This window comes from Drosophila biarmipes, chromosome 2R (genome assembly GCF_025231255.1).
Source record: "Drosophila biarmipes strain raj3 chromosome 2R, RU_DBia_V1.1, whole genome shotgun sequence".
Taxonomy (NCBI): domain Eukaryota; kingdom Metazoa; phylum Arthropoda; class Insecta; order Diptera; family Drosophilidae; genus Drosophila; species Drosophila biarmipes.
Window position 1 is genome coordinate 15,050,073 of NC_066615.1, and position 17,771 is coordinate 15,067,843.

At 44.0% G+C, this 17,771-nt stretch overlaps 3 protein-coding genes across 7 annotated transcripts; 2 read left to right on the top strand and 1 right to left on the bottom strand.

Moving 5' to 3' along the window:
• The first annotated feature begins 21 nt into the window (after positions 1-21).
• Positions 22-12,375, top strand: LOC108036522 (proteoglycan 4). Of its 5 annotated transcripts, none has more exons than XM_050888292.1 (6): positions 22-313; positions 6,588-8,259; positions 10,412-10,615; positions 10,685-11,254; positions 11,813-11,866; positions 11,929-12,375. In XM_050888292.1, exons 2-6 carry the CDS (start codon positions 6,618-6,620, stop codon positions 11,955-11,957), a joined length of 2,499 nt encoding a protein of 832 aa, XP_050744249.1. In that variant the 5' UTR covers positions 22-313; positions 6,588-6,617; the 3' UTR covers positions 11,958-12,375. The 5 variants fall into 5 exon arrangements, with proteins under 5 accessions (XP_050744249.1, XP_016968224.1, XP_016968222.1 ...); XM_017112735.3 differs by having other exon boundaries at positions 23-313; positions 10,676-11,254; XM_017112733.3 differs by lacking the exons at positions 11,813-11,866; positions 11,929-12,375 and having other exon boundaries at positions 23-313; positions 10,676-11,718.
• Positions 12,376-12,614: 239 nt separating this feature from the next.
• On the bottom strand, positions 12,615-17,580 carry LOC108036204 (uncharacterized). Its single transcript, XM_017112196.3, has 6 exons — positions 17,444-17,580; positions 17,249-17,340; positions 17,023-17,183; positions 15,623-16,964; positions 12,805-13,114; positions 12,615-12,738 (listed from the first exon to the last, which is right to left on the bottom strand). Exons 1-5 carry the CDS (start codon positions 17,466-17,468, stop codon positions 12,869-12,871), a joined length of 1,866 nt encoding a protein of 621 aa, XP_016967685.3. The 5' UTR covers positions 17,469-17,580; the 3' UTR covers positions 12,615-12,738; positions 12,805-12,868.
• Positions 13,379-15,417, top strand: LOC108036587 (very long-chain specific acyl-CoA dehydrogenase, mitochondrial). Its single transcript, XM_017112843.3, has one exon. It carries the CDS (start codon positions 13,415-13,417, stop codon positions 15,302-15,304), a length of 1,890 nt encoding a protein of 629 aa, XP_016968332.1. The 5' UTR covers positions 13,379-13,414; the 3' UTR covers positions 15,305-15,417.
• Positions 17,581-17,771: the final 191 nt, after the last annotated feature.

The following is a 17,771-nucleotide window of genomic DNA, read 5'->3' on the forward strand; positions in this document are numbered from 1 at the left end:
ATAACAAGAAAACACGATAATTCACGATGTTTTCCACAGCTATCGAGCAGATCGGTTGATCGAAGAAAGACGACGAGAAAAAGTCGTAATAATTATTTGTAATTGTTGAATAAATTTAAACAAATGCAAAACTAATCGAAACAAAGCCGAGCTAAGCGGGTGCGCGAGTTGCGAGTGCGTGAGAAAAGCGAAACGGATTATCAGCCAGAGAAAGGAGAGCCAGTGAAAATCGGAGATCTCGAAATCACGAAATTGAATGCCAGAAAACAAACAAAAGGAAGCGGAGCAACAAAGGAAACCCATTAATTACTTGGTGAGTGGGAGGTGCAGAGGGGAAAAGGATGCGAGGTGCGAGTACCTGGATAATTCTCCTCCTGGCCACCCACACCCAGCCAAATTGCACAGGTGTGGGTGGCTCTGCTCGGTGTGCAAATAACAAATTGTGAAAAACAACTCACAGACGCAACTCGACACATGCACACGTATGTGGATCACTGTGAGGTAGTGCAACAAATTAAGGCAATAAATAAACACATTTCGGCAGGGGCAACAAGTTGTGAATGCGTTTTTCGGGGGGCGAGGGGCTTTGCCAAGTTTCCCAACATTTTACTTTCCAATCGATCTTGGTTTTTTCGCTTTTTTTATCTATGTACTATTGCGTAGCTGCCAATGTCACCTGTTTTGTGCGCTCTTTCGCGCTCTCTGCCGCCCTCTCTCTCGCTCCCACACTGGCTGTAGCTGGTTTTTATCTTTTGCCGTTAACACGGTCTACGTGTCCCTCTCGCACTCGCGACTGGGTGCGGGTGTCTGTGCAGGCCTGCACGTAACTGTATTGCCACACATGCATACGTATACGTATTTCCGCCTATTGATAACGGCTAAAACTCCCTCGAAATTCTTCTGGAAATATGTAAACGAAACGTTCGCGTAGATCCCACCGCCCACCGCTTCTAATCGCTAAGTGCAAATATTGATTTTCAACACACACATCTGCATACATACATAGCTGTTAGAGTTTGTACCACTATCAATAACAATAGCGGTCACTGTTTCTGTTCTGTTTCGGTTTGGTTTTCGCAATGGGAAAACAAGTTCACCAATTTGTTTTGCACTTGTCCTACACTGAGAAAGATCTGCATGCATAAGACATGTTTTAGATAAATTGTAAAAAATCATTATAGATCCAAGATCATCGTAAAAAATGGGATTTTAGAAAAAGCTTTACTAACATACAAGGAAATTAATCAATATTAAGTATTAAAATTATTGTTAAAATAATCTATGTAAAAGCACTTTTTTACAAATTATTAATTAAATAAATAATATTTTTAAATGTTCTGTAATTAACTTAATTTGATTTGATTTTGACCTGCTTCTTTCTCTTTGTGTATATTATTGTTTCTGTTCCGTTTTGTGCCTTTGTTTATGTGATTATTTGTTGTAATTGCGGGAATTTCCCGGCATTTGCACAGTTGAGAGTGCAAATATGAAGCACACAGAGAGAATTTCAGCATCTGCTTGTCATTATCTCTATTTACTCTCAGTTCTTGGGAGATAACTCTGCCTTAACTTAAATGAAGTGTGTCTCATTAAAATATAATCGTTTTTTTTGTTATTATAAACTAAAATGAGACTTAAATTATGTTAGTCATGAATTAAACTATTTTAGATTGTATTAAAGAATACATTCTAGTACATACATGTTAAACATTTTATCGATTTTTTCACGAACACGATTACTAGATAAATGTGAAATAGAATTTTAATTAATAGTTAACAACTTACTTTTTAATTGAAGTCGAGAAAACGACACTTCGTTAGGTAGTATGTGTGAACAAATCTGAAAAAATACGGTTCCATTTTATAATTCAAGTTCTTTACCTATTGATTCAGTGTCTTTTCAAATAAGCTTTAAAAATATACTACAAAACATTTCTAGACTCCCCACTGCACAGTATTTACACGCGCTCAATGAAAACTTTCCCATCAATTCAAATCAATCTTATCGCTGCAATAGTGTTTTCTAATGGTTCGAGAGGGGGAAATATAGGTCCCCTGTTGCGAGGAGACACGAAAGTCGCGATAAGGCGGGCTTCCCCCTCACAACCTCACCGCACCTGGTGGCATTTGGACATCGACTAAAAATAACTCCGCTCTGATAATTTGCACGTTTTTTTTAAAGGGATATGGGGGCGATCATAACACACGAAATTAAATGTAACAAGAACTGGACTTGGGGGTAAAGTGTGCTCGTTGACTTTCCAATCCCAGTCCCAAACCCGTACCCACTGCCGTTTCCCCGCCGATTCGATTCCGATTCCGATTCCCATGCCCATATTCAATTCTCGAAGTCGGCAATGACGTCAAGGCCTGACGTCTGCAGAAAATTCCGCAAAACGCCTCTTCAAATTATTGGCGAGGCAAGAAAAGCAAAAGAAAAGCGCCCCGAGCACCAAAATACAAAATAAAAGTATTTTCGTTCCATTTTTCGTCTTTTGGTATTTTGTGTGCTGCTTCCATTTCATTTCATGTCTTTGCATTTGATTTATAATTTTCACAGTTCCACATATTTTTCCTCCCCTATCTCGTTTTTTCTGTTTTTAATTTCCCAGTCGTTTTGTTGTTTCAGCACAAAGTGAAAGTTGTTTTCCATGTCACTTACTTCAGCCTCTTCCTGGCATATCTTGCTGGTTTCTTTTGCCCATATGTTTTGTGTTTCGAAACCGAGTTGAAGGTGCGGGAAGGATGCCCCAGTACACGTAGTTCCCTTCACGATTTATTTCTGTATACAAGAATATTTTTGGCCATTTTTTGTTATTTATATATATTTATTTTTTGACGTGCCAGACAGCGAGATTTCCGGTCAATATGCACCGATACTTCAAAGTCTTTGAGCCTTAAGTCCAGCGGAGACTTTATCGGGCTTATATAGTAAGATTGATGGACATAAGGATTACAAGTTCGGCTGTAAGTCCAAAAGAACTTTGATTGGGAAAACCTTAAGATATAGCTTGTTTCTGCATAAACTGAAAGTCTAAAAAATCAAGACTAGAAAGGGGTTTGTTTAAAATGTACTTATAAAGTAAGATTGCCAACTTAATCCAGTTTCTGAAAAACCAAAGGGTCGATATGGAATGATCTAATGGTTATAATCTTAAATTTTATTCCCAAACTTGTAGATTTTTTTTTTAAATCTCTGAGTATCGAAAAGTAATCATTGGAAATACCCATAAGAAAATTTCATGTAAGTCAGAGAAAGAACACGCGCCCACCGTCGTCTTACAATGGCATTTTAATGAATGGAAATTTTGCTCAACTAATTACAAGAGTTTCCCGTGTAGTGCTGCCCCCACCCATCCCATTTTCACTCCCTCACAATCCAAAATACCTAAACAATCGTGGGCTGCCATAATTTTAATGACTTTGTAAACTTTTTTTTAATTTTGTTCTTGTTTTCTATGTTTTTGGCACACAGTGCGAACTTTTATTTGTTTTTTCTTGTTATTGTTGCTCTTAGCAGGTTTTATGTTTGTTTCTGTGTCCTCGAGGAAACACAAAAAAACCCGCACTATAGAAAAAGGCAATTTATCTTTTACCTGTAGAATAGGTGTATTGTATAAACAGCGCGTGGCACAAATTTAAGTAACATAAAGTAATCACATTTTTGGTTTATAAAATAATACATTTTTTAAAAAAGAAAAAAATAAATTCTGGGAAAAGAAAAAATAGATATTTTAGAAAAGAAAAATAAAAAACCATTTTTAGAAAAGACGAAAAATATATGTTTAAATTGAAAAGTTTATTATTATTATCAAAAATAATGGGAATTCCATTACATAGCTATTAAAGCAGGTATTTATTTTCTAAGATAACTATTAATAAATACATATTTTAATAGTAATGTAATGGAATTGCCACTGTTTTCGTTTAAGAAAGTTATAGCCTTAATATTATCTCGTTACTTATCAATCGTATATATTCGTATATAAAATAGATAATACAAAAAGTAAATACTAACTTTCTGCCATCCGAACTGTATTTATGTGTTTCCCTATGAGCATATGTATCCATAGCACTATCATTCCACACGAGTACTCCCAACTTCCCATATGTATACCGGGGCTGCGAATATTTGACGTCGATTTCCGATTTTCTGGCTTGTGCATTCTGGGCCCCGCGCCCGTATGGGTGTATCTCTATCTCGTCTATCTGCCCTGCATATATCTGGCTAATTGTGAAGGTCGTTTACGTCTGCAGTCGATCGCCCCACTCTTGTTGTTGTTTGTCTGCCACCCGCTATAAGGAAAAAAAAAGGAGGGGGAAAAAGAAAGGCAGACGAAGCTGGCAAACAAAGCGAAGCGATCGAAAGAGCACACGAAACGAATTTTCATTGCCTCCCCAACGACCTCTTCCCCTCCGATTTGATCTCTTCTCCCCAAGAAATTCCTGGCGAAAAATCGGGAGAAATTGTTTATATTTATACGCTAAATATTTTCGAATATCAGATCGCAATTTACGCGTTCCGCTCGTCCGCCCATAAGTACCCCGCAATATGAGGGTGGAATTTTATGGAACAAATAATTCTATCATACCTTGGGGTTTATCGCTAATAGCTTCTGATTTTTTTAAAACATGTTATCACAGGCGAAAAACTTTCGCTCTGGGATTAGAAGAAACACCAGCTGGAAGGCAAAATGATATATAAATGCATAATTTATGGTTAATGTTTTGCTGGCCAATTTTAAGGCGCCATCTCGGCGAATTTAGTGGTTCATATTTTTAATGAATTATACGTATTTTCCTATAGATTCTGTGTCTCCGACATGGTTTGCTTTCGCTTTATTATTTGTTTTTATTTATCGTGTCGGGAACAAGGTGGCGGTGCGAGGGCGGTTCTAATACTTGGCTAAGCCGTTGGCTAATTTAAGCGATATTCTTATGGCCGCTGATGGACAGCAATTAAATGTTTATCCCAATTGATGGGTTTTCGTTTTTTATGCATTCAATTTTTCCCTTACCTCAGCCAGCATATCATTAATTTGTAGCTGTTATTTTCTTATATATTAACATTTCTTCTATACGTAGATGGTTTTCTGTACTTGTTGTTGTTGGGCATTTTTTTTCAAATATTTCATTCAATTTTCTCGGCTTTTCAGTGTTAGTGTGAAACACCCACACGAAAATGTATTTTTATGCAAGAGAGGCAAACCGAAAGAGCCAAAATTTCTTATATAGGACCGTATTGGTGTGGCAAAGATATTGAATGATTGAATTGATTCGTTACGGGCTCTTTTATTTTCTTACATTTATTGTGATGTGTTCGGCGTATCAAATCGCCTTTGTTCCACAGTGCGTATGTGTAACCGCGTTTACTATAGGTAGTATTATTTTTGTTGAACTTGCATTTCTAGTTCGAATTTCGATCATTTTCTCGAGACGAAATTTATAATATACGTTTTGTTTACGCTCTCCCAAACATTTCCCACACACAAGCATCGAGATATCTCTCGGTGCTCATGATTATTTCAAGATTTTAGGCCTTTCATTCTCGAAAATGCCTGATAGTTGCTTTTCAGTTCTTCGCTGGCATTTAAAGCGTTCAAACGCGTTCGAAGCAAACTGAAATCCGAAATTATTGTTTTTGAAAACTGCGTGAGACTTTCACAACTAACGAAATAAAAACCAAAATAATAGAAACGAAAATACGAATAAAAAGCAAATTCGGACCAATTTAAAATTATTTTTTATAGAAGTGTTATAAATAATACTGTTTAATAAATCAATAAAAATAAAGATAACTTTTCAAATTACCAAAAGTGTTAGTGTTCGGAAGCCTATTTCAACAAAAATATAAATTTAAGAAAACAGTGTATGAAGTGATAATTTTTTACAAATTCAGACATCATAGTTGAAATTGTTAAATATATTTTAATATTTTGCTACAACAACATTTGGCAACGATAGCTGTCAAATCTTTATTTAACACCGTATCATATTTATATAAAATGTAAGTTATACAAGGTTCGAGAAATATGAAATTGGGTTTAGCGAAGATATAAACAAAATTAAAAAAAATATATAACAAATGTTTTAATTATTTCTCGCTTTATTGGCATATTTCCATTTATCACCCTTTTATGGACAAAATGTTGTTGTAGCTCACATGGATATGGTCTAGCTTTACTCTATTAGCAAAATAAGGCGCCAATAGCTTATCTATTGCAACCTGGATAGTATGTGCTAACGCAGCTGATTAATTGTTTCGCCATCCTTGGCAATGGCCGATTCTGTAGGCCACTCAAAGCGAGATATAGACAACATGGCACGGCAAAGTTGTGTCATAAATATTTTTAAAACCCATGTCATTTCGCCGGAGATCTCTTCCCGCCCCTGCTTATCCGCAGCTTTTTATAATTTCGACAAAAAGTATGATAAAAAACTGTTCTTAAACCGCTTAGTTGATGTTCTAAATCGGGCAATGGTATAACCCTGAGTGGGTGAACGAAGAAATCGATTTGTTTTCCCCCCGGTAATTGAATTAGAGCCAAGCACCTGACTGATGACTGTGTTTCTTTGCATTTTCCCAGGTCTCCAGCTGTGACAGATGATGGCCTAAAATGGCGGCTACACCACCAATGCCGCCCGGATCAAACACCCACCAACTGAATGGCAAACCGAACGGCAAGGGCAACCCCCTAACCGAGGCGATCAATCAGCACTTTCAGCGGAAGAACCAGAATCAGAGCCTGAACCAGAGTACCAATCCCAACCAGAATCCGAGTCCCAGCAGTACCGTCAGTTGCAGTCGCAGCGGGAGCAATGAGCAGCTGGAGCTGCTCGAGCATCCATCGCATCCCCAGGACCAGCAACAGGAAGCCAACGGTGGCAAGGCCAAGCCCAGTTGTCATTGCACCAACATTAGTATTATGCACCTGTTCCATGAGATGAAGCAAGAGTTCCCCACGATACCCGATGCCATAGTGACGCAATGCGTCAATGAGAATTGCCATCAGCGCGACAACTGCATCCAGATGTTGAGGAAGGAGCTAGCCCTGCATCCCATCCCAGTGCAAAGCTACCCGGCCAAGGTGTTGCAACAGCAGCAGCAGCAACAGCATCATCAGAACAGGCAGGCCAAGCCGCCCACGCCGCTGAAGCCGTCGCGGGTAGCACCAACACATCCGGAAGTGGGCCAGTGCAATGGGGTGGCTACTCCGCCAGCTGTTAGTAGTAGCCCACATCCCAATCCGCAGCCCCGGCCACGACCCACAACGCTTAATCTGCAGCGTCAGTTTAGCACCCAGCTGCAGCAGAAGATCCAGCAGCGCCAGCAACGTCAGCAGCGCGATAACCATCCGCCCCAGCTGACTCCCACGTCCTTGAGCAAGCCGCTGCGCAGGGCACCGCCGCTTCCGCCGCCTCCGAAACCCAAGCCCGGCAGCTTCTCCAACGACTCCTCCTGTCTCACCAGTCCGATGAGCTCCAGCGAATCGGAGCTCTCGCTCAATGCGGTCTCCTTATCGTCGCCTACGTCGGCATCGGCGGCGACAACAGCTGTACAGGGAGCGTCGACAGCAATCGCATCAGCGCAACAACAGCAACCCTCGCCCGTGCGGCATCGCTCAGTCATTACGCTCCAGCCAGAGCCGCCGTACGCTCGCGACTTCCGTAGCATTGACTTTCCGCCGGCGACGACGACGACGGCTACGCCGCCTCTTCCTTCGCCCAGCTCGGCAGCATCACCAGGTGCTGCTGGCGGACGCAAGAGCTTTACCTCGCTCAACCTAACGCTGCGTCAGCCGACGGGTTCGGCGCAATCGGCCATCGACATCACCGCCGGCCCGGCGCCCAGTGGCCAGGGCAGCGGTATCACCTACTCCAGCGTGAGCTTTGACGCGCGTCGGGGAACGCACAAGAATTTCCAGCTGACGGTGACGGACGAGGGCAGTGTGTTCAGTGCGGGCTGCATACGCCCGAGGACAGCATACGCCGCTCCCTGTGAGCCGGTGGCCAGTGTTCCGGCGAATCAGCAACCCCCGCCGCCGGCCGCCGTGGTGGCCGATGGACTTGGGGAGGCCGAAATGACGCCGGACGTGTTCCCCTATCCCACGCAGGAGCAGAACCACATTGTGGCTTCCAACTACAACAACAACCATGCCGTCAGCAGCAACAACAACAACAGCGGGATCAGCAACAGCGTGGACAGCAGTCCCACCATGCCGCTCTACGAAGGCGTCATGGAGGAGTGCGATCGCGAAGGTGGGTTCACGTTTTCGGATATTGTACAGCAGGGTTTTAAAGGGCCCATGTGCGTGGTCAAGCGCTTTTTTATGGCCATTTTGTATATTTTTACCCTAGAAAAAGATAGTGTACAGTTGAGAGGAAGTCAGCAGTCAGTAGGTGATATTTTGAGACATACGCCTATCTGTATATTTTGTATGCTTGCTATTTAAATGAAAAACATTTTTTAAACTGAGTCTGATGGTGTGTCAAGAACAAACACCGAGAAGTCGTTTAGGTCGTGGCAAAACCAAAGTGCGCTGCAGCTAAATTATAAATTCAAGGGCACTTAAAAGTAACCCAACTAGATAAAGAGTAGTTCTAGAAATTAGAGTACAACTAGGGAAATAGTCTCTGAATAATAATCTAAATTATTGCGTATAAAAAGTCATACATTTCTAATACAATATATTTTTTTGATAGGTCACTCTTCCAATAAATAATCTAAGTGATGTGCAAGATATTTGTAAAAGGGTATACCATTCTTCGTTAACAGACTCTGACCCCCTCCACTCTTGTTATTATTGTGTTCCGACGCGCGTTGGATTCCAGTGGTTATCGACCAGACGACATCGTAGTTGGGCTCCACGGTTCGGTTATCAGTGAGCAGGTTCGCCCAATATTGTTTACACTTGATAAGGAAATTGAATTACGCCCTGAAATAGAATTAGCGGGAACTGGTCCGTCTTATGGCTCGCAAAAATGGAAATTCTGGCTGGTATGCCTGCTGGCAGAGTTATATGGCCTCAAGGGAAGGGTTCAAGGCGCGCCAACGAAGGGGTTACCCGGTGTCATGATCGATGTTAGGGTGTGTTCACTAGATATGGGCTCAAAATCAGTGGACAATGATTGGGTGACTTTAATTAAAAATCAAAATGAAAGCATTTTATAATAGATGGAGTAATATATTGACGTCATGAAGTACGCGACAGAATCAGTTATCAACCAGAGATAGGGTTCTATTGAGAATTTGAGAATAGTGAAGTGAAGCAAACAGATGAAGTCATAATATATGAGTTGTTGTATAATCCAATGTCATACGTCATTGTTATTATACTTATTAGAACTATACATCATTTTTTTTAAGAGAGGATTGCTTTTACTAAAGTACCCCTCATACATAGCCTTCCTGACCTTTTGGATATTACAAATATATACCAAACCTGATCCATTATCAAACGCCCACGCGTTGATATTTCTTTTGTCTGGCTTTGGCCATGTTTTCCCCCATTTATCACCCCCTCTTTTTTTCGCTTTACTTGTACGCCTTCTGCTTTCGTCGCTCTTTCTGCGACTTTTTCGATTTTTTTTCGCCGCCAGGCGTTCAAGTTCAGGGCGAAAAGTGTGGGTGCTAAGATCGGAGGAAAGGAGAAAGGAAAGAGAATTAGAAGAAAGCGCCACGGAAAATCTCTCCGTTTGATCGCCTAAGGTATTAGGCATACGCAGCGTGGGCCCAAAGGCACTTACACTTTGACATTTAATCACGCGACGCCATCACGAGAAAGCACTTTAAATGTCGTTCAGATTGTCGGAGAGCTCTCCACTTGGCCAGAACATTTTGGAATTTGGAAATGCATAGGCCATTAGCGAATTAACCTATCAATTGAGATGTATGATGATGTGACATTCGGCGCGAAAACAAAGATTTAGATCTCGGATCCCTTGGCCCACTGCCCTCTCGGCTATTTCCGTTGGAAATCTATCAAGCGTCTAAAAATATTCAGATGAACAGTAGTCGTCCAAATCAAAACACAGAATGCATCGAAGAGACTTTGTCTGTGGTTCTTATTTTTACCTATTTTTTCGTAGGAATAAATTATTATTAGATTGATTTTTGGTTGTGCTTGCTTGCGCATTTTCACTAAATTTATCTATTTAAATATAAGTTCTGTTTATAAGCCCCTCCCGCTCTGCGGTGGCCGTGCGGGTGGTGGGGTCATTATTTTTAGCAACAAAACAGAGTAATAAAATGTGAGGCGTTAGACAGCAAAAATAAATCTAGCCGCGGGGAAGATATGGAAATGCAAAATGCCGAAAGGCAGGCAACTTGTTGCCAGGCCAACAAAAGGCACACATTCCAAAGGCAATCGATTGATCCATTCATTTCGCTCCCTCTCTATTTTTATTTTAGCCCATGCCGCCACCATCGAGCGGCAGAAGCAGCGGCGCGACAAGCTGGCCAATGCGCTGAGGGACAACAAGAAGCGGCTGCTGGTCCTGGAGCAGGAGATCAACATCCTGACCGAGCCGGTGCCGGTGGGCGAATCTGAAAGACTGGATAGAGATATCATGCGACTGACTGAGGACTGTAAGCGGTTGCTTGACTGCATAAACGGTAAGGATATGGTAATGCACCATCCGTACAGCCAATGCTTACTTTCTTTTTCTCCGCAAGCCCCTGCAGAGCCGCAGGCGAATGGCCCTGGTCCTGCGGCCAGTCCCATGAGCCGCCAGCACCTATCACCCGCCAGCAATGCTCCACAGCAGCAGCCACAGCCATTCCCGCGCCAGCGTCAAGGTGCTCGCGTCCAGGCGCCGCCCAGTTCACTCCGTCTGCACTCGGTGCCGGCAGCACCCACCGCCCAGCCGGTCAGCCTGGACTTTGGGCAGCACCACAGCAGTGCTCCGTCCTCGGCCTGCCTGACGCCCCAGCAGCAGAGCCACCAGCAGCAGTTTCAGATGCAGCAGGAGCCGCCACCCACGTACGCCCAGTACTATCAGTTCCAGCAATATCTGCAGCAGCAGCGACAGCAGCAGTTGCACCAGCAGCAGTTGCACCAGCAGCAGTTGCAGCACCAGCAACAAATGCTGCAACAGCAGCCGCCGATACAGCCGGAGGAGGAATTCCTGTCCGACTCCGAAGTGGACGAGGAGGAGGAGACACTGGACTCGTGGGCCTGCAACATGTGTACATTCCGCAACCATCCGCAACTGAACATTTGCGAGGCCTGTGAGAACGTTAGGATCCAGCCGGGTATGATACGCATTGTTCCCAGCGGAGGCGGGGCCGCCGCTGCTGCTGCCACCTCCCCCGGCAGCCTGGAGCAGCAACAGCAGCCGCCCCAGCAGCCGTACGCCCTGCATACATAACCCAAAAGCTGCTGCAAACGTGCATGAGAGCTCGCTTCCGATTGTTCCTGCATGCGCTCGACTTTGAAACTGTGATAGCATTTAAATTATGTAGTAGGCGGCAGGCAGGTGCATAATCCACTGCATGGCTCAAACTGAAAGACATGGGCAAGGCGAAAACCCTTGCGAACGGAAAGCGCGGCCTGTTTAAATTATTTTATTTCATTTATATTAATTGCAATCGCCTCAGCCTCAGGCCGTATGTTTTATCAGTAATATCTAACCGTTTTAACTAGCTTTAAGCCAACGAAAAACAGAGTTTATTATTTTTAGCCACCTTAAAAATAAATAAAGAATGTTATTTAAATATTTACACAAGCTTCGCCAATTGTTGCCTTACACGTTGATTGGTAAAACGCAAAATATACATGTCTGTGGGCTTTTGCCAAATGTTTACTTTTAGCCCCTTTGCTGAGTCGTGAGGACATACATATAACTCTCTCGCCGGGCGAAAATCGTGAGTATATAATGAGCTCTCAGTAGCGTTATCCTTATTGATTGATACCCTTCGCTGTGCAGGTATTATACACTCCTGGATTCTATCATGACAGTCGGCCAAACGATCACCATGAGAACATAGACACCTCCAGAGATATCTTAATTCTAAACCCGAATTTCTGTTTATTTTTCGGAAACTATTCTAAGGATTTGTAAAAAAATGTGGGGAAATATTTAGCCCAACGCTGCTGGCAGCAACTAATGTATTTTCTGAACTAGATTAGCCACTATTATACTTCGAATCCGTAAGAAAAGACTTTTAGTAACGTCGCAGCAACTGAAACTAGCTAATATTAATTGTAAAAAAAAACCGTGTAAATTTTGTAAATACTTGTTAAGCTAACGGATAAATATATGAGTTAGGGTTTTTCTACAAGAGAAATAGAAAAGGTCAACTAGCAAAGGATTTTTGTAGGCTTTTCAAAAGCCTCATATTTAACGACATTAAACTGCAACTTGGAAGAGTGATACGTGTTTTTATTTGGGTATGGAAGTCTAATGTTTATTTTAAAAACATTTCTGTGCAATCGACTTAAAAAAATTTCAACTGTTTTTTGAGTGCATTTTTCGTATTCATTTTATTACCAAGAAAATTTTTGTGTTTTCTGTTTACAAAACTCGGGTATTTAAAAATGATACTAGATTACTCGTTTCAGACTCACGCTTTAAATCTCTGCTAGGATTTCAACATTAAGTAACCCCAATACTCATTATTCAGAAAACACAACCTCCAGTTTATTTGGCAATGCATTCTCATTTAACAAAGAGTATAAATTGTTATTAAATAAATTATAAGTTTCAACGGCTCTCGCGGATTTTTTAGTAATCAATCTAGATGATAAAATAAGAGAACACAAGTTAAAAAAAACTATTTGCACAGCTAATGTAAAAACCTACCTGAATCATACATTCTGATACCGATGAGATCTCCATTACGATCGTACGGTCACGAGGGATGAACTTAGCCATAGTCCGGATCCAAGCCGATATCTGAGTCCAATTCCTCTTCGCTTAGAAAAAAATCGTATAGGTCGTGGTCGCTTAAATATTCAGAGTCATCATCATCCGACTCATCAAAAATGTCCAGATCATCCGAATCGAACTCCTCATCGTCCTCTATCAAGTTGGCGAAGTCGGTGTTTAAATCATATTCGAGGGAGGACGTGCACTTAATTTTGATAATGTCCTGAGGAACTTTCTCAGGATGCTGCAAGGTTTTTCATTACTTTAGAATTTTTCTTTTGAAGCAGAAAAGTTTTTGTTTATAATATGAATCTGTATAAAATTATTATAGTTATTAATCATTGGAAGGCGAAAAATATCAAAACTCCTTTTTAGTTTTCAGGTGATTTTGAAAATCACCCTATTTAAACCGACTGAAACCGTAGATACCAGAAAATATACCAGATTCCACCTGCGCTAGGTCGCGTTGGCCACTTTGGGGGATCGGTAGGGTGGTCCTACTAATACTCGGTCCAAAGGGCAATTTTACAAACAATTAGAAACTATGTGGAGGTATACGATCCTGAACAGCAGCAAGTTGGCAGGAAATGCCACATTCTGCAGGCGAGTGGCGACGCATAGTCCTAAATTGGCGGCGGAGGCCAATCGAAAGGAGGAGAAGGCGAAGGCAAGTGAGAATGAGTCGTTCATGGCCAACATATTCCGGGGGTCGCTGGTGTCGAGCCAAGTGTTCCCCTATCCGGATGTGCTGACCTCGGATCAGAAGGAGCTGACCAATAGCCTGATAGACCCGTTCGAACGCTTCTTCTCCGACGTCAATGACGCCGCGCGTAACGATGCAAATGCCAAGATAGATGACACAACGGCGACGGCTCTCTGGGAACTGGGCGCCTTTGGAATCCAGGTGCCTTCGGAATTCGGAGGCCTGGGTCTGAACAACACCCAGTACGGCAGGCTGTGCGCCATTGTGGGCGCCAATGACCTAGGGCTGGGCATCACGATTGGCGCCCATCAGAGTATCGGTTTCAAGGGCATTCTCCTGTACGGCACCCCGGAGCAAAAGAAGAAGTACCTGCCCAAAGTGGCCGCCGAGCAGGTGTACGCAGCCTTTGCCCTAACGGAGCCTAGTTCCGGTTCAGATGCTGGATCCATTCGCTGCCGCGCTGTAAAGTCGGCCGATGGTAAACACTACGTGCTGAATGGTTCCAAAATTTGGATTTCCAATGGAGGAATCGCCGATATCATGACTGTTTTCGCTCAGACCGAGCAGGTGGACCCCAAGACGGGTGAAAAGAAGGACAAGGTGACGGCCTTCATAGTGGAACGATCCTTTGGGGGCGTTACAAGTGGTCCGTCGGAGAAGAAAATGGGCATCAAGGCATCGAACACGGCTGAAATCTACTTCGAGGATGTGAAAATCCCCATCGAAAATGTGCTTGGCCAGGAGGGTGACGGATTTAAGGTTGCCATGAACATATTGAACAACGGCCGGTTCGGTATGGGAGCCACGCTGTCGGGCACTATGAAGAAGTGCATCGAGGTGGCCACCGACCATGCCAACAGTCGGGTGCAGTTCGGGCAGAAGCTGAAGAGCTATGGATCCATTCAGGAGAAGTTGGCCCAGATGAATATCCTGCAATATGCCACCGAGTCGATGGCGTTCACCATTTCGCAAAACATGGACGCTGGCAGCAAGGACTACCACTTGGAAGCCGCGATCTCCAAGATCTATGCTTCGGAGAGCGCCTGGTACGTGTGCGACGAGGCCATTCAAATTCTGGGCGGTATGGGCTACATGGTGGACACTGGTCTGGAACGAGTGCTGCGAGACTTGCGCATTTTCCGCATCTTCGAGGGCACAAACGACATTCTCCGGCTGTTCATTGCACTGACTGGCATCCAATATGCGGGATCCCATCTCAAGGAGCTGCAGCGTGCTTTTAAGAATCCCTCCGCCAATTTGGGACTGATTTTCAAGGAAGCCTCAAAGCGAGCAGCCTCCACCGTCGGTCTGGGTGGCACCGATCTGAGTGTCCACGTGGTGGATGAACTATTGCCCTACGCGAAGAAAACGGCCCATTGCATTGATCTTTTTGGTCAATCGGTGGAAGAGCTACTGCTGCGATACAACAAAAATGTAGTAAACGAGCAAATTTTGCTCACACGACTGGCGAACGCGGCCATTGATATATACTCTATGGTTGTGACGCAATCACGATCATCTCGCGCTGTCACTCTGAATCTGCCAACTGCACAGCACGAGCTCAACATGACAAAGGCCCTGACCATTCAGGCCTCTGATCGAGTGATTAAGAATCTGCAGGCCGCCACATCCAGCCACCATAGGGCGCTTAACGAGAAAATGTCGTCCATCGCCCAAATCGCTCTGGAGAATGGCGGTGTGAATACGACTGGTGTCTTAGAACAAAATTAGAAAATTACATTTTATACGAATTTAAAGCCTTTGATTATTCCCTCTAAAATAAATGCAAATAAAGTCTTGTAAATAATGAAACACTACGCAATAAAGCAAAGATCACTCACTGACTCAAATGTTGAAGGTTATCGGTATTGATTATCTCTATTTCCCCCAGTAAGTGAGCAATGCATGCAAGCTTAGATGGTCAAATCGAGAACTGTCCTAATGACCTTTTTTAGTTCTCTACCAATAACCTTTTATGGCACTGACATACCTTACCAGCTGGGAACTAGTAAAGATCCCTACAAATATAAAATGCTTTGAGACACTTACCTCCATGACAAGCTTCTCGAGGCATGAGTCCAGGCACGGGATCCAGAGCTGGATGGGCAACTTGCGCTTCATCTCCATGTTGGCCATTTCCTGGCGCACCTTCGACACGATGCCCAGCACTATTTTCTCGGTAGGAGCGATAAAATCTTCCAGCGCCACGTAGCTCAGATAGCGGCAGGCTTCGAAGAAGCGCAAGATCAATGTGTCCGGTACGTTCATCGAGTGGCGAAGGGTGAACTTCTCCAGCATGGACAGACTACATAGCTCATCCAGCAAATTGTCCGTCTGCATGCGCGATACGGTGAGAGTGCGTAGTGCGACCAGCTTGGCAACGTACAGAACCATTTCCCTGGTCAGAGGGACATGACCAAATATCTCCAGTTGCTCCAACTGCTCCGCTTTGTGCTGCGCCAGCTGCTCGAAGAGCTCCGCGCGAAACGTGTCGCGCACAGGCGTGGTGGTGAAGACAAACAGCCGCTTCAGGCTGGGCAATTGGGCAACAAATTCGTACTTCACGCCCTCGTCGATGCTAATCGACAGAGACTCAAGCTGTTCACAGGACTTATCTTGCACTATGGTTTCGTAGATCTTAACACACGACATGTTTATATTCAATATACTGAGCTCCTTTAGCCGTGGAAAGGAACTGCATATTTTGGAAAGGTGATGGCCCTCAAAGAAGGTGCAACTGTTTAGTGACAATGATTCGATGGTGGATGGCAGCTTGGACAAGTATTTCCCTTCCAATGGATTTCCTTCCAGATTGAGGGTCTTCAGGCTGCGAAGATTTCGCAGGGCCCAGATATCGCCATCGGAGATATTCGATTTGATCAGATGAAGCGTCTCAAGCTGGGGCTTATTTCCGAATATCTTGTGCATGCTGCGCGATGACATGGGACAGTTGAACAGTTCCATTGTTTGGATGTTGCTGCAGTTGATGGCCAAGAAGTCGCACAGGCGCTGCTCGTGAATCGTGGGCATCATGCCCTCCACCTTCTGTACATGGCAACCGGACAGCTTGAAGAAGTCGCGCATGTCCCACACGGTCATGCCGTCTAACTGGGCCAAGTTCACCTCCTTGTGCAGCCTGGCGGTTGCCATCTGGTAGACCGCCCTGAAGCGCAGGCAAGTCCTGGCGAAGTGTATCTGATCAGACAGTGTGAGCCCCTGCAGCACGTGCTCCAAGCAATGATCGTTCAGGCTCATGATGGCCGGCGGAGGTGAGGTCTCCTCGTTGGGTGTAGGCATTGCCGGTCCATAGGCCTCCGGCTGATGCCAGCTGTCACTGGCCTGCACGTGGAACTTGTGTCCTTTCAGGTGGTGAATCCGGCTGTGCAGGGCCCTGGCGAAGGAGTAAGGATAAGCAGTAAGCGCTTGCAGTTTACATATCCAGAACCTACTTGGCTGCGGCTTGTTCCTCGGCGTAGAGGACGTGGCCCGTCAGCTGAGTGGGTTTGGGTTTGCGACCGCCGCGTCCGCCTCGTCCGCGGGGCTCGTAGATCTGCATGTGCAGCACAGTCCCGTAGATCCCGAAGTGCTTCCTTAAATCGGCCTGTCTGAGCTGCAGGAGATGATTAGCAGGGGTTTAGTGGCGTATGTAAAGGGCTGAGGAGCAGGAGGACCTACCCCTGGAGGAACCCTGTAAAAGTAGAGCTTCTGCACGGGAATGTGGTCCTCGGTGTAGGCAATGGAGTCCTTAAAGTAGTAGTTCTGGTGGGCTGCAAGGAAACGCAGAGGATTATTTCTTCTCTCCCGCAGCATGGCCAAGTTCGTGTGCCAAGTTCATTGGCTGCAATTAGCACTCGCCACTGGGATACTCACACGGATTACTGACGAAATGAGACATATTCGATCCTGCTTCTGCGCTGCGCTGATTCGTAATTTGAAATTGATTTTGTGTTTAGGAATTTCACATTGATTTCGGGCGCCAAGATTAGTATGACCGCAGGCAGTCTTGATATCCTAAAAAATACCATTCTGAACTATTTGAAATGACATTTTCGCGGGGGCTCTTGTCAAAATGCGTTCTACTACAGGACTTTCGCAAACAATAACACTAATTAAGTAGATTCCCCAAAATATAATATATTAGGAATAGACTTATTCCACATAACAACAGCTTACAAAACAGATGAGATCTTAATTTGAT